General features: G+C 42.3%; 1 protein-coding gene across 2 annotated transcripts in view; it reads right to left on the bottom strand.

Annotated features, from left to right (window-relative positions):
• Nucleotides 1–1,338, bottom strand: part of EXD2 (exonuclease 3'-5' domain containing 2) — a 59,861-nt gene extending 58,523 nt beyond the window's left edge. Inside the window, exon 1 of one of the 2 annotated variants that reach the window (XM_047796169.1) lies at nt 1,244–1,338. In XM_047796169.1, the coding sequence (XP_047652125.1) occupies nt 1,244–1,318 (75 nt within the window). In that variant the 5' untranslated portion in view covers nt 1,319–1,338. The remainder of the gene's footprint in view (nt 1–1,243) is intronic. The other variant, XM_047796168.1, reaches the window with a different exon arrangement.
• Between the last annotated feature and the right edge of the window lie 14,934 nt (nt 1,339–16,272).

Genomic DNA, 16,272 nt, shown 5'->3' with positions numbered 1-16,272 from the left:
ACTCTGGAGTTTACAAAGCAAGCAGAAAGAACATGGTCGATGTCTACATATTGACAAAGAAAGTGTTCCAAGACCCACTTTTAGGCATAAAAAGAATAGTTGTCGGATAGGTACAAAAGGTCACATTTGCAAAATATGCACTTGTAAAAGTTTAACACAAAATCTTACATACTTATATACAAACACATGTCAACAGATGTAAGGAAAAAGAAACAGAAAACAAACAAACAAAAAAACCACCCCAAATAGCAGTTTTTACTTGAGGGGAAAGAAGAAAAGATGGAGATGGAAAGAGATGGGTCAAAAAAAGATCTATTTTGTTTAAATTTTTGACGCGATTGTATGCATTGATTACAATTCAAATAAATATAAAAGAACACTTAAAAAAAAAAAACAAGCTCAACCTGACGAAAATGAGTAATTCCTTCTCCCTATTAAACCTCTTTCTCTTACACTTCATAACTTTGATATTAACAAAACCTTTCAGTGCAGTTTCTTCTATCTTTATAAAGATAGAACTAAAAAATCACAGTATAAATAAAGTGTTTTCAAGGAGTGCATACCTAAGTGAGGTTGTGTTCATTCGTATATCAAAAGCTTATAAAGGTTTGGGTGTTTCTATTTCAACAAGCATGTATCAATTTTGTAATAAATAATCATTAAGGGTTTAATTTTCAACGATCCCAGGGATATGAAAAGAGAAAGAAGTGGCTCCGAGCAAGACCCAGAGAAGCGGGTGTGGTCTGGGGGAAAAGGGGTAAAACAATGGGGGCGGGGGTAGGTCCCCACGAACCAAGGGGACGGAACTGTAACAGTGGACGCCTGCAACATGCAGCGCCCAATAAGTTGCCACAAGCTGCGGGTGGTGCTTCCTTTTTTGCTAACTGGGTCAAGAAATAACGAAGGTTTAGCAGGTATCCCTAGAGAGAACAAAAAGAGGTCCGAAAAGGCAGCCCGGGGAAGGTCATGGGAGGCCACGTAAGGAGGAGAGAGCCCCCGCACCGCACCTGGACCCTGAACCGCCCCCGCTGCGGGCGAGGAGGGAGCGGAGGCCGCGCCGGGGGGCGGGGAGAGGGGCAGGGCCAAGTCGCTTGGGGACAACGAGGTCCCCGCAATCAGTCGCCCCCGCACACGGAGATGTCGCCAGCTTTCACGAGCCCTCTCCTTAGTCTGCACAGGAATCCCTCTCCGCTGCTTGCACGAGCGTGGAGAAAGGCCCTGCCGGCCGCTAATTCTCACTTACCTGCGGCCCCGGACTCGACTGGAACACCTGCGGCACCTCACGCTGAAGCACTGGAACCTCTTTGGCCACCTGCATGCACCCACCCGGATCCACTAGGACCGAAACCACTTCCGGTCTTGTGACCGGCTAAGAGGACGTAACCCCAGCTGGGGTGTACAATTGGGCGACGCCATCTTGTACGGAAGCAGCTGGGGCAGCTGTTGCCTCCCCAGTTTCTCCACTGCTGAACAAAGGGTCTGTTAAAATTAGAAAAGCTTAAAAATCTTTTCAGAAAAGTGGCTTTTGCGTTTGTTTCTGGGTAGTATTTTAGAGTTTTGGTTTTAAGGAAGCCTCTGGAACCCTCACAAATGCAATATGGGATATGTAATTACTAATTACTAATTAGCGGTGTTTCTCTACCGCGTTTATTTTCCTCAACTGTTAAATGATGAAGGTAAATAGAAGAAACACTTGTTTAAATAATGTATTCCTCATTAGGAGTGCATTTTGTTACTATAGCCATTATGCCATGTTTTATAACGATAACCACAGTACCTTCTATTTCTATTTAAAATCTTTAATTCAACCAGTCTTTATCATTAACTTTTATATGTGAGGCAGCTAATGTATGCCATGTGCTGTTGCTTTGTCATAGAATGTGTAAAATAGAAGGAGAAATGTAATGTGCTGCACAGAAACGATGTAAGGTATAATAATAGCTGCCACTTGGTGATTATGTGCTTACAGTGTACTAGGAACTTTGCAAAACGTTTTACATATTTTATCTCTTTAATCCTCACAACCTCATGAGACAGTACTATTATTAGTGCCATTTTACATAAAATGGAGAAAGGTCAAATAAATTACTCAGGTAACAACAAGTAAGAATTGGAGCTGGAAATCAAACCTCAGTATGTCTAACTGCAAAGCTTGTTGCCCTCATCCTCTATATTGTTTTGCCTCCAATACAGGAAAAAGGTTCTACGTATTATTAGATTATTATCCATAAGGGAAAATATTTTGGGAGGTATAGAGAACCCCCTGCATTTCATTGCTCCATCCTGAACACCTAAAAGACAAACAAAAAAGTAAACAGGAAATGCAAATTAAAACCACGGTGAGATACCATTATATACCACCGGAAAGGCTAAAATGAAACACAAAAAATACCAAGTATTGGCAAGACGGGAGCAACCAGCGCTGCTGCAGTGTACAGTCACTTTGTTAAGCTGTTTCACAGTATCGACTAAAGCTGAAAATATGCAAAGCTTTTTTTTTTTTTTTGGCTTTCTATGGCCTCACCCATGAAATATGGAGATTCCCAGGCTAGGGGTAGAATCGGAGCTGTAGCTGCCAGCCTACACCACAGCCACAGCAACGCGGGATCGTTAACCCACTGAGCAAGGCCAAGGATCGTACCCGAAACCTCATGGTAACTAGTTGGATTCAATTCCGCTGTAGCACAAGAGGAACTCCTGAAAATATGCATGGCCTTTGAACTAACAAATTCACTCGTAGGTATATATCCATGGGAAATGTGTACATACATTCACTAAAAGGACACGCACAAAAAAAATCTCATACCTGTACTTAATAATAGCCCTAAATTGGAACTACCCAAATATCTGTGCTGTTAGAAGCCAATGTGTAGGAGTTCCTGCTGTAGCACAATGGGGACTGAAGGTCTGATCCCTGGTCCAGCACAGTGGGTTAAAGGATCCAGCATTGCCGCAGATGTGGCATAGGTTGCAACTGTGGCTGGGGTCTGATTCCTGGCTTGGGAACTCCATACAGAATGGAGTGGCCAAAAAAAAAAAAAAGTCAACGTGTAACAGAGCAGGACCTTATTTTTATTCTATTTTTTTATTTTTTGTCTTTTTGCCATTTCTTGGGCCACTCCCGTGGCATATGGAGGTTCCCAGCCTAGGGGTCAAATCGGAGCTGTAGCCACCGGCCTACAGCAGAGCCACAGCAAACGGGATCCGAGCCACATCTGTGACCTATACCATAGCTCACGGCAACACTGGATCCTTAACCCACTGAGCAAGGCCAGGGTTCGAACCTGCAGCCTCATGGATGCTAGTCCAGTTCATTAACTGCTGAGCCACGACAGAATGCCTCCAGTAGATTCTTTGGAGGAATTTGAATTTATGGTATTGAGTTTTGCATCTAGGTTTGCAAGAAGGAGAAAAAAACAAAGGTTATGTGGGGAGCTTACTGGAGGTGGGGGTGGGAACTAAAGGGTAGTCTCTGACATCTAGGTCCCAGAGAAAAGAGCACAAAAAGAGATCTCCAGTTGAAGATGATGGACTGAGCCACTTGTAACTCCACTTCCTTCTGAAAACCCTCTTTAAAAAAAAAAGAGAGAAAACATAGAGCTTCAAGGTAAAAAGGTATAGAAAAAGATGAAGAACACCCAAATGAGAAAAAACAGAAGCTGTTTATTCAGAACTTGCTGTAGCAGGGAACCGCCACCATCACTTGCGTCTGGCCAAGACTCAAAGGCAGGCAGAGAAGTGGGAAAGCTTCACAGCAGAAAAAAAGGGAAGGCTTTAGATATGCTCTGAATGGAGGTCATTGCAGTGGGTTAACCAGAAGCCAGGCTTCTTATGGGACTGGTTTGGCTTTCTCTCTTTGGTCCTGTGTTGGCAGAGGGGGCAAGATATAAGGAAGCTGACTCACTGACAAATTCTGACCATTCTGGGCTGATTGCCTCAGAGGGTGTGGTTTAGCTTCCCGGGCTGGTTGCTACAGAGGTTATATAGGTCAGCGTCTGCTGTCATATATGGTATGGCTATTTGTCTATTGTATGATCAGTCTCTCAGAGAACAGAAGAGGAGATAAAATCACTAACATTTTGGAAGCTGGAAAGCAGAAGGATGATGGGAACAGACTTAGCAAACCATCATCTATTAGAAGACAGGCCAAGAGCAAGTCTGATTTGCCCCAGAGAACCACCAAAAAGCTTAAGAATTGGCAGCAGGGGAAAGGAATCTGACTAGGAACCATGAGGTTGAGGGCTCAATCCCTGGCCTCGATTAGTGGGTCAGGGAGGGATCTGGTGTTGCCATGAGCTGTGCTGTAGGTTGCAGACAACTTGGATCTGGTGTTGCTGTGACTGTGGCATAGGCCGGCTGCTGCAGCTCTAATTCAACCCCTAGCCTGGGAACTTCACTATGCTGAGAGTGGGGCCCCAAAAACAAAAATAAACAAATACATAAATAAAAAAAAAAAAAGAATCGGTAGCACCAGATACCTTCAGAAGCAGGGGTAAAGTTGGGACTACAGGCACAATAATTGGAGTTCCACCAGGAGTTCCCTGGGGCCTAGTGGTTAAGGATTCAGTGTTGCCACTGCTGTGGCTCTGGTTCGATCCCTGGCCCAGGAATTTTCAAATGCCATGGGCCCAACCAAAATACATAAAATGAAATAAAATGAAAGCAGAGTAATTGGTTAAAAGTCTATTTCAGAAGCAGACCATCAGATTGCCTCCCTAGCTCCCAAGTGATTGCCTCTGCTGGCCCCTGTGGAAGACTTAGAATTGAGTCCCCAGAGAGGGTAAAGTGGAGGCTACCTTGTCTAGTTAAAGATAGGGGTGCTGTACTAAAAATATGAGAATTAAATGAAAACTACTTACTTTTGAGATTCCTGTCCTACTCCCCCACATTAGCAACCAATTTTAGAAGTCAAGTGTTACTTTCAGATAATTTTGTTATAAGCATATATCAAAATCTCATTACTCTCTTGCAGCAAGGGAGAAGCCCTACAGTAGGATATAGAGGAAAGTGTGAAATACTTTTAGAGGGACCAAAAGATTATTGGGAAATTGGAAACTATGTATTGTTTTAAACATACGCTTTCTGTTTATCAGATTCTATAGGGTTTTGCCTTTTATTGTCTTTGAACTGTCTTACAACTCTGAAGAGATATAAGCTAATTCGTAAAAAGCTGTTAGTAATGCAAATAATTGTTGTCTTTAGATATGCAAATAACTTCTGTTAGCGAAGTTTCTGTTGACATCCCTGCCCTCCACAAGCTCTAAGCTAGCTTTGCTGTTAAGAAAATTGGTTTCAGCATTTCCTTCTGATGGGCTTAGATACTTGTCTGATCTTTGGATTTTCCTTTGAACTGATTGTAACATCTTTTCCAGTTCCCTCATTAATTACTGAGTTAAATTAAAACTCTGACACATAATCATTTCATATCTGCACCTGAATCATGAATTTTAAAAAACTGTTAGGAGTTCCCGCTGTGGCTCAGCAGTTAACGAACCCTAATAGCATCCATGAGGGTCTGCTGTTGCTGTGAGCTGTGGTTTAGGTTTCAGATGAGACTCGGATCCCGAGTTGCTGTGGCTGTGGTGCAGGCCAGGAGCTGTAGCTCCAATTAGACCCTTAGCCTGGGAACTTCCATATGCCATGGATGTGGCCATAAAAAAAAAAAAAAAAAAGGCTATTATCCATTAGGAGGTCCAATTCAAAGATTTACTTTCGGTAGGGATATTGGGAGGAAGAGCGATTGGTTAGAAAATCATTTTAGATTAGATACAAAAAGGAAAAGAATATTTGGTAAAAGTCACTACACTCTTAACTGAAAAGTGAGTGGGTGACTAACTCATGTCGCAGATGTTTTAATTTCATTCGTTTATTAGAATTTTGTGTATTTTATCAGAAAGTCTATGGAGTTCCCGTCGTGGCGCAGTGGTTAACGAATCCGACTAGGAATCATGAGGTTGCGGGTTCGGTCCCTGCCCTCGCTCAGTGGGTTAACGATCCGGCGTTGCCGTGAGCTGTGGTGTAGGTTGCAGACGCGGCTCGGATCCCGCGTTGCTGTGGCTCTGGCGTAGGCCGGTGGCTACAGCTCCAATTCAACCCCTGGCCTGGGAACCTCCATATGCCGCGGGAGCAGCCCAAGAAATAGCAACAACAACAACAACAAAAAAAGACAAAAGACAAAAAAAAGTCTAATTTCTTCCGAGAAAGAGACTGCAAATTAAATCATGCAAAAGTTGCATCCTGGTCCTGGTTTGGACTTGTTTTCTTTTACAGATGATTTGCAAATCTCCAGTCTAAAGCTGTGTCTCTAAATACCTATTATACCAGTGCAGCTCAAAATGCTGGGCTGAAAGGAGAATATGACCTTGCTCCAGAATATACATCAGCATCCTGCTTCCATTATTGAAAAATCTTCCTACCAAAATGTGAAGGGAACGTAACATGGTGCTTGCTGACCTATTTTACAGTCTGGCACAAATTTTTATCTGCTTGAAGACTGATAAAAACGGATTACACAAGATGGTGGTACGTACTGAAAATGGAATGTTATTCAGTCATAAAAAGGAAATTTTTTTGAAATTACGGAGTTCCTGCTGTGGTGCAATAGGTTAAGAATCCAACTTCAGCAACTCGGGTCTCTGCAGAGGTGCAGGATCAATCCCTGAACTGGTGCAGTTCGATAAAGGTTCTGTGGCTACAGTTTGGATTCAGTCCCTGGCCATTTACAAAAAAAAAAGGGAGGGGGGGATAAAATTGTATCAGAGTTCCCACTGTGGCTCAGCAGTAATGAACCAGACTAGTATCCACGAGGACATGGGTTTGATCCCTGGCCTTGCTCAGTGGGTCAAGAATCCAGCATTGCTGTGCTTTGCAGAGTAGGTCGAAAATCCGGCTTGGATCTGGCATTGCCGTGGCTGTGGTATAGGCTGGCAGCAGCAGCTCCTATTCAACCCCTAGCCTAGGAACTTCCATGTTCCACAGGTGTGGCCCTAAAAAGAGCAAAAAAAAAAAAACAAAAAAAACACACACACACACATCTATATGTAAAACATGCTACTCATGCTATGTATAATACATGGATGAACCTTCAATACATTATGCTAAGTGAATAAGCCAAACAGAAAATGACAAATAATGTATGATTTCATATGTATGAAGCAGCTAGAATAGTCAAATTTATGGAGTCGAATGGTGGTAGCCAGGGACTGGGGGAGGGAGGAATGAGAAGTTATTCTGATTATAGTGATGAACAATATGAATGTACTTAATCCCACAGAGCTGAACACCTAAAATGGTTAACATGGTAAATTTTAAGATATTTTTATTGATTTTTTATTTGCTACAACTTAAAACCCAATAAAAATGATAAATTTTATCTTATATGTATTTGACCACATTTTTTTAAATTGCAGACTGGCTAATCCAGGGACTACACTTGAATTGTACTGTATTAGACTCCAGCTTTTCAAACGAAATTTATCAACCACAAGAGATCTTTTCACCCACTACAAACTAGCTCCTCTCCACTTCTCACTCCCCACATATTCTACTCTTTCTCCACTATTCATTTGGTTCCTCATACTAGAAACCTGTGAAACATTCTAGACTGCTTAATCTCCCTCATCTTTTTGTATGTAATCTAACAATGGTCATCTAATTGCTGGCTAAAAAGAAATTATTCCTCAGTTTCAAACACACCCACCTCTGCTCTATTTTTTGGTGCTGGGATGGGTCTCTGCAACCCATATGTTTCCTTGGTCATCCTGGCTCTCTGTTGGGTTCTGCCAATAGTGGGAGATGGGAGGATGAGGAGAAGGGAGAAGGGACTTGCTCCTTCCGGTTCACTTCCTGTTTCTATCAGTGTCACCCAGGCAACAGGTTTTCATGCCAGCAGCAGCAGATGGTTCCAACTTCTGCTGGACTTCTTTCCATGTTTCCAGAAGAAGCCTCATCACAGTCCTCAGAGGTATTGGTACCAGCTATCAAGCCACCCTCCTCAGAGGTCTGAGTCTTGACATGCAGGGCCCGTTCGGTATAAGTCAGGGGCATGTTCTCTTCGGGTCTTGGCTCCAGCTCTCTAAGACCCCTCCTTCAAGTGCTTGGTCCCAGTAATCCCAACCTTGACCCTTCATTTCTCCATCTACTTCTTGCAGTTACTACTTCACTGTTTCACTTTCCCTTTTCAATTCTCTGATACTGGAGGTAACTCTAATAACCCTTTATATTGGAGTTCCCGTCGTGGCGCAGTGGTTAACGAATCTGACTGAGAACCATGAGGTTGCGGGTTTGATCCCTGGCCTTGCTCAGTGGGTTAACGATCCGGCGTTGCCGTGAGCTGTGGTGTAGGTTGCAGACCCGGCTCGGATCCCGAGTTGCTGTGGCTCTGGTGTAGGCCGGTGCCTACAGCTCCGATTCGACCCCTAGCCTGGGAACCTCCATATGCCGTGCGAGCAGCCCTAGAAAAGGCAAAAAGACAAAATAAATAAATAAATAACCCTTTATATTAATTTCTCAGATAACTATAGAGGTTTCTGTTTCTTTCTTTCTTTTCTTTCTTTTTTCTTTTTTTGAGTTTCTGTTTCTTTATTTTTATTTTCAATTTTTTTGCCACACTGCAGCATAAGGAAATTCCCAGGCCAGGATGGAACCCATGAGCTGCAGCAACACCAGATCCTGAATCCACTGTACCACACGGGAACATCATTTGTTTCTTATTGATTCCTGTCTAATACAGAAAATGGTCCTAGGCGTGATTCTAAGAAAGAGACTTTCAGATATAAGTTTTGGGGTTGATTTGGTCATATCCTTAAATTTAAACTCAATGTTGAGCAACTCATCAATGGGAAATGGGATGCAGAGTGACATCATAAAATAGTCAGTTTGGGAGTTCCCATTGTGGTGCAGCCCAAACGAATCTGACTAGTAACCCAAGGATGTGGGTTTGATCCTTGGCCTTGCTAGTGGGTCAGCGATCTGGTGTTGCCACGTAAAATAAACACATGTAAGATAGACCTACTCATAGCAGTAACATAAAAAATCATAATAATAATCAGTTTATCACTTTTAGTCATTTGTGTGGAAATACCCATGAAAGCAAGTGCTTTGTAACCATATTTGACTATTGATGGTAATGGTGAGTATAAAACTGGAAGTTGGGAGTGACTTTATTTGCATACACTGAATTACTTAAATAAAGAAATGGAAAGTTCAAGTCATTAAACATTCAGTTCAGGCACAGCAAAAACTTCTACAGCAGCCTAAAAGAATCTCTTATTTTTTGTACCTGAAGACTAAATCAAACATAAAATTTAATTGTGCAAATTTCAGAATTAAATGTAAGTTGATTTCACAGCCTTGCCAAAACTCTGAGAGAAAGATGGGGCCATTGATTGGGAAGGGTATGACATTGAAACTTGGAATTGGGACATTAGTCTTGACTCCAACAAAGTTAAGCTTCTAGAATGCCCAAATCTCTCCAATCTCAGTAGAAACAGCCTCCAACACTTGCTTACAAGCCCTTTAGTAATATCATCTAAGGAATGTCGTATTTTCCTCAATTTTCACTTCAACCATTCAATGTTACCTATAGATCAGAGTTTCAATGGCTGTGGATAATATTTTTTTTTCTTTTCTTTTTATGGCTGCATCTGCAGCATATGGAAATTCCTAAGCTAGGGGTCGAATCAGAGCTGCTAGGGGTTTGAGTTGGAGCCACAGCAATACTGGATCTGAGCCACATCTGTGACCTACACCGTAGCTTGCAGCAATGCTGGATCCTTAACCCCATTGAGTGGTACTAGGGATGAACCTGCATCTTCACAGATACTATGTTGGGTTCTTAACCTTGCTGAGCCACAGTGGGAGCTCCCTGTGGATAATTCTTTGTTGTAAGGAGATGCCCTTTGGGTTTTTTTGGGTTTTTTTTTCATCTTTTTCCCATTTCTTGGGCCGCTCCCGTGGCATATGGAGGTTCCCAGGCTAGGGGTCCAATCGGAGCTGTAGCCACCATCTTACGTCATGGCCACAGCAACGTGGGATCCGAGCCGCATCTGCGACCTACACCACAGCTCACAGCAACGCTGGATCTTAACCACTGAGCAAGGCCAGGGATCAAACCCACAACCTCATGGTTCCTAGTTGGATTCGTTAACCACTGAGCCACGATGGGGAACTCCGAGATGTCCTGCGCATTGTAAGACATTTAGCAGCATTCCTCACCTCTACTCACTAGATCCAGAAGCACATTTGGACAATCAAAAATGTTTCCAGACATTTACAAATGTACCTTGGGAGGAAAAATCATCCTCAGTTGAGGGCCAACATCCATCTGTTGAGGGTCAGCTCTCAAACACTGTCTCCAGTCTGACTGGAAGAAAAAGACTAGTGCCCAATACTGCAGTACTTTGCTGATTTATATTTGCAGAAGAAACTTGTTGAATATGTGAAAGAATGGCTTCTTCCTTCCAAGAATAGGCAAAGAGTCAGAAGGTAACACTAGATTTGGTTGAATTGTTGACATGAGCACTCTTATCACAATTCTAGAGTTAATGTGTTAGCTGTGCAGCTGCAAGTGGCTATAACAGCTAACTGAAACTTCATTTTAGTAGTGGCCTATATTCAAAAAAGTTGAAATGCAAAAACTTTCCGACATAAGTTAGAAGGAATCCAAAGGCTTAAGGAGATAGAAATGTGGGAGTCAATCTATCATGTAGGAACTGCCACCCCCTCACTATCTCAGCTAAGAAATGCCAGCGCACACTCCCTTTTTTATTATTCTTTTTTGGTCTTTTTTTTTTTTTTTTTTTTTTTTTTTCTTTTTAGGGCCACACCCATGGCATATAGAAGGTCCCAGGCTAGGGGTCTAATTTGAGCTGTAGCTGCTGGCCTACACTATAGCCACAGCAATGTAGGAGCCAAGCCTATCTGGATGCTTAGCCCACCTAGCACGGCCAGGATCCAAACCCACATCCTCATGGATCCTAGCTGGGTTCCTTACCAATGAGCCACAATGGAAACTCCCAACACTCCCTTCTTCTTCTTCTTCTTCTTCTTTTTTTTTTTTTTGCCTTTTCTAGGGCTGCTCCTGCAGCATATGGAGGTTCCCAGGCTAGGGGTCCAATCAGAGCTATAGCCGCCAGCCTACGCCAGGCCACAGCAATGCGGGATCGAGCCACATCTGCAATCTACACAACAGCCCATGGCAACGCCGGATCCTCAACCACTGAGCAAGGCCAGGGATCGAACCCTAAACCTTTGTGGTTACTAGTGGGATTTATTCAACCACCGAGCCACAGAGGGGAACGCCCAAACACTCCCTTCTTAAGTACGAGTAATACATTAGCGGACGGGAAGCAGTATCCTGTTAAAACTATTCGGTGGCTGTTTTTCCTATTAGGACCGATGACGAAGGGAGAAGTTGAATTGAGATAGGCTCCCTGATTTCTTTCTTCTCTCTCTTTCTTTCACTTCCTTCATTCCCTTCCTTTCTTCCTTTCTGTATTTTCTTCTACCTTTCTTTCTTTCTTTCGTGTTCTTTCTTCTTTCTTCGTTCTTTTTCTTCTTAGTCTTCTTGTCTTCTTCCTCCTTCCTCCTTTCTTTCCTTTCTTCTTCTTTCACTTTAATTTTCCTTTCTTCCTTTTCTTCTTTCCTTTTCTTTCTTTTTTTCTTTACTTTCTTTCTTGTCCTTTCTTTCTTTTCTTTCTTTCTTTCCTTTCTTTCTTTCTTTCTTTCTTTCTTTCTTTCTAGGACCCACCTGTGACATATGGAAGTTCCCAAGCTAGGAATCGAATCAAAGCTACAGCTGCCAGCCTATACAACAGCCACAGCAGTGTGGGATCTGGGCTGTGTCTGCGACCTACACCGCAGCTCATGGCAACGCTGGATCCCTTAACCACTGAGCAAGGCCAGGGATTGAACCCACATCCTCATGGATACTAGTCGGGTTCGTTAACCACTGAGTCATGAAGGCAAGTCCAGCTCCCTGCTTTCAGTGGCAATGATAGGGTCTTGGAGTAGCAGAGGTCAAAGACAGCATGAGAGGAGACAATGTGTGGACTTCCTTCCAGAGTGTAGCATGGAACGAATGGAAAAAAAGAGTCACTTTATAATGTTGAAACTTGACAAATACTACCTCGGCCAGGTTATCAAGGCATTAAGTCATGTCGACAGTACTTACTTGCCTAAATAAACTAGGGCTGCCATACAAAATACCTTAGTCTGAATGGTTTAAAGAACAGAAATCTGTTTTTTGTTTGTTTGTTTGTTTTTGCCTTTTCTAGGGCCACACTCGCAGTGTATGGAGATTACCAGGCTAGGGGTCAAATCGGAGCTATAGCCGCCGACCTACGCCAGAGCCACAGCAACACCAGATCCGAGCCGCATCTGCAACCTACACCACAGCTCACAGCAACACTGGATCCCCAACCCACTGAGCAAGGCCCGGGATCAAACCCACAACCTCATGGTTCCTATTGGATTCGTTAACCACTGAGCCACGACGGGAACTCCTGAAGGAAATTCTTTAGATTAGAAAGAAATGATACCTGGTAGAAGATCAGATCTTCAGGAGGGAATGAGGAGCGTCAGAAATGGTTAATTTCTGGGTCAATAGACAAGAGATTTTTTTTCTTCTCATTATTAAAAAACAAAATGAGGGAGCTCCCGTCCTGGCACAGTGGTTAACGAATCTGACTAGGAACCATGAGGCTGCGGGTTCAATCCCTGGCCTTGCTCAGTGGGTTGGGGATCTGGCGTTGCCGTGAGCTGTGGTGTAGGTCGCAGACGCGGCTCGGATCCCACATTGTTGTGGCTCTGGCGTAGGCCGGCAGCTACAGCTCTGATTGGACCCCTAGCCTGGGAACCTCCATATGCCGCAGGAAGCAGCCCTAGAAAAGCAAAAAAGACAAACAAAACAAAACAAAACATCATTCCCTGAAGAAAACAAGCCCATTGAAATAAAGAGTATGAATTATTAAAAAAAAATGAGAATCATATGACTGTTTAAAGCAAAAATGGGGATTTCCCATTGTGGCGCGGTGGAAACCAATCCAACTACTACTCATGAGGATGCGGGTTTGATCCCGGGCCTCACTCAGTGGGTTAAGGATCCAGCATTGCCCTGAGCTGTGGTGTAGGTTGCAGATGCAGCTCAGATCTGGCATTAATGTGGCTGTGGCATAGGCTGGCCGCTATAGCTCTGATTCAATCCCTAGCCTGGGAACCTCCATATGCTGTGGGTGCGGCCCTAAAAAAGCAAAAAATAAATTAATTAATTAATTAAGTAAAATAAACAGATTTTAAGATAATAAGTACCATAGGAGATAAAAAGAGACATTTTGTAATAATAAAAGTGTCAATATATCATAAGACATATCAATCATAAATGTGTATATGCCTAACAACAGAGCTGCCAAATACATGGTGCAAAAATTAAAGAATTAAAAGGGAAATGGATAATTCCATGGTCATAATTGAAGATTTTTAACATACCTCTCTAGGCAACTGATAGTCCAACTAGGCAGAAAATCATCAAAGACATATAAGAACTGGACAACACTATCAACTACTTTGTCATAATTGATATTTATAGAACTTTATACCTAACAGTTGCAAAATACACACTCTTTACAAGTATAAATCATATGTTTACCAGGATCGACTATATGTTAAGCCATAAAACAAATTTTAATTTTTTTCTCTTTTTGTCTTTATAGGGCCACACTCGTGGCATATGGAGGTTCCCAGGCCAGGGGTCTAATCAGAGCTACAGCTGCCAACCTACACCACAGCCACAGCAACTCAGGATCCGAGCCACATCTTTGACTATACCACAGCTCACTGAAACACCAGATCCTTAACCCACTGAGTGAGGCCAGGGATCAAACCTGCAACCTCATGGTTCGCAGTCAGATTCGTTTCCGCTGTACCACGACGGGAACTCCCATAAAACAAATTTTAAAACTTGAAAATTTTGGAGTTCCCGTTGTGGCACAGTGGAAACGAATCTGACTAGGAATCATGAGGTTGCAAGTTCAATCCCTGGCCTCGCTCAGTGGGTTAAGATCTGATGTTGCCCTGAGCTGTGGTGTAGGTCACAGACGAGGCTCAGATCCTTCTTTGCTGTGGCTGTGGCTGTGGCTGTGGCTGTGGTGTAAGTTGGCAGCTGTAGTTCTGATTAGATCCCTAGCCTGGGAATCTCCATATGCCCAAAAAGAAAGAAAAAAAATTTTTGGAGTATTTCTCTAAAAATAGAACTAAATTATGTATAAATAATAGCATTCTAAGAGAACTCAAAATATGTGGAAATCACTCTACACACTTCTAAATAATCCGCAAGTCAAAAACTCAAGATAAATTAGGCAATTATGAAAATAAAATATTTGATATTTGTGGTGTACAGATGAAACAGTTCTTAGAGGGAAATTTATGGTTTCAATTTTTTTTTTTTTTAATGGCTGCATCTGTGGCATATGGAAGTTTCTGGGCTAGGGGTTGAATAGTAGCTGCAGTTTCTGGCCTATGCCACAGCCACAGCAATGTGGGATCCAAGCCAAGTCTGTGACCTATGCTGAATCTTGCAGCAATGCTGGATCCTTAACCTACTGAGAGAGTCTAGGGATTGAACTCGCATCCTCATGGAGACTATGTTTGGCTCTTAACCCACTGAGCCACAACGGGAACTCTTGGTTTTAAATAGTTATATTCAAAAAGAAGAAAGAGCTAAAATCAACAAACTTAGTTTCTACCATGAGGAATTTCAAAAACAAGAACAAATTAAGTCCAAGGAAAATAGAAGGAAATAATCAAAATAAGAGTAGAAATTAACAATATAGAAAATGGGCAAAAACAGCAATAATCAATGCAAATAAAAGCTATCTTTAAAAACTGATCAATAGACTCTGTAAGCCTCTAGCCAGATCGGTCAAGAAAAAAAGGCGCAATAGCCAAGATATGGAAAGGACCTAAATGTCTGATGACAAATGAATGGATTAAGAAGATCTGGGAGTTCCCCTCGTGGCGCAGTGGTTAACGAATCCGACTAGGAACCATGAGGTTGCGGGTTCGGTCCCTGCCCTTGCTCAGTGGGTTAAGGATCTGGCGTTGCCGTGAGCTGTGGTGTAGGTTGCAGACGCGGCTCAGATCCCGCGTTGCTGTGGCTCTGGCGTAGGCCGGTGGCTACAGCTCTGATTCGACCCCTATCCTGGGAACCTCCATATGCTGCGGGAGCGGCCCAAGAAATAGCAGCAGCAACAACAACAACAACAACAACAACAACAACAACAACAAATAAAAAATAATAAAAATAAAAATATAAAAAAAAGAAGATCTGGCACATATACACAATACTTCTCAGCCATAAGAAGGAACAAAATAATGGCATTTGCAGCAACGTGGATGGAATTAGAGACTCGTATTAAGTGAAGTTAAGTCAGAAAGTGAAGTTAAGTCAGTTCAGGGTTAGTAAATGCAAATACCATATATCATATGTCATATACCATATCACTTATCTGGAATCTAATATATGGCACAAGTGGATCTATCTACAGGAAAAAAGCAAACTCATGGATATGGAGAACAGACTTGTGGTTGCCAAAGGGGAGGTGGGAGTGGGATGGACTGGGAGTTCCGGGTTAGTAGATGCAAACTATTGCATTTAGAGTGGATAAGCAATGAGATCCTGCTCTGTAGCACAGGGAACTATATCCAATCACTTGTGATGGAACATGATGGAGGAAAATGTGAGAAAAAGAATGTATGTATATGTGTAACTGGGTCACTTTGCTGTACAGCAGCAATTGACAGGACATTGTAAATCAACTATAATGAAACAATTTTTTTAAAAGAGGAAAAAGAAAGACAAAAATTATCTCAGGAATTGAAAGTTGGTTTAATATTTGAAAATTTATCAATGTAATTCACTCTGTATCATTCCTGATTTACAAATAATATACCAAAGAGAAGACACTGCTGTAGCATTACAGCCCCCAATAAGAGTGTCCTTAAAAGACAACAGGAAATAAAATCCTCCCAGTGGCAGATCTTTAAGAAATATACTTGGTGGTCCACTTTATCTAGATTGAAAAATGGCTAGAGTACATCTTACTGACTAAATGGGCAGTTACTAATAGCTTCATTCTATGCTTAGGGAATTGAAAAAAAAAGTGGATTTGGAAAATAAGTGGAAAGATAGTACGGAGAAGAGGTATGTGACTAGACCTCTCAAATGGACAGGGTTTCCATATCTGGGTTTCATAAAAAGCTCACAGATAGCTACAT

The sequence above is a fragment of the Phacochoerus africanus genome, chromosome 9 (assembly GCF_016906955.1).
Source record: "Phacochoerus africanus isolate WHEZ1 chromosome 9, ROS_Pafr_v1, whole genome shotgun sequence".
Lineage (NCBI taxonomy): Eukaryota > Metazoa > Chordata > Mammalia > Artiodactyla > Suidae > Phacochoerus > Phacochoerus africanus.
Note: the sequence above shows the minus strand (reverse complement) of the source record. Positions and strands in the feature narration are given on the sequence as shown.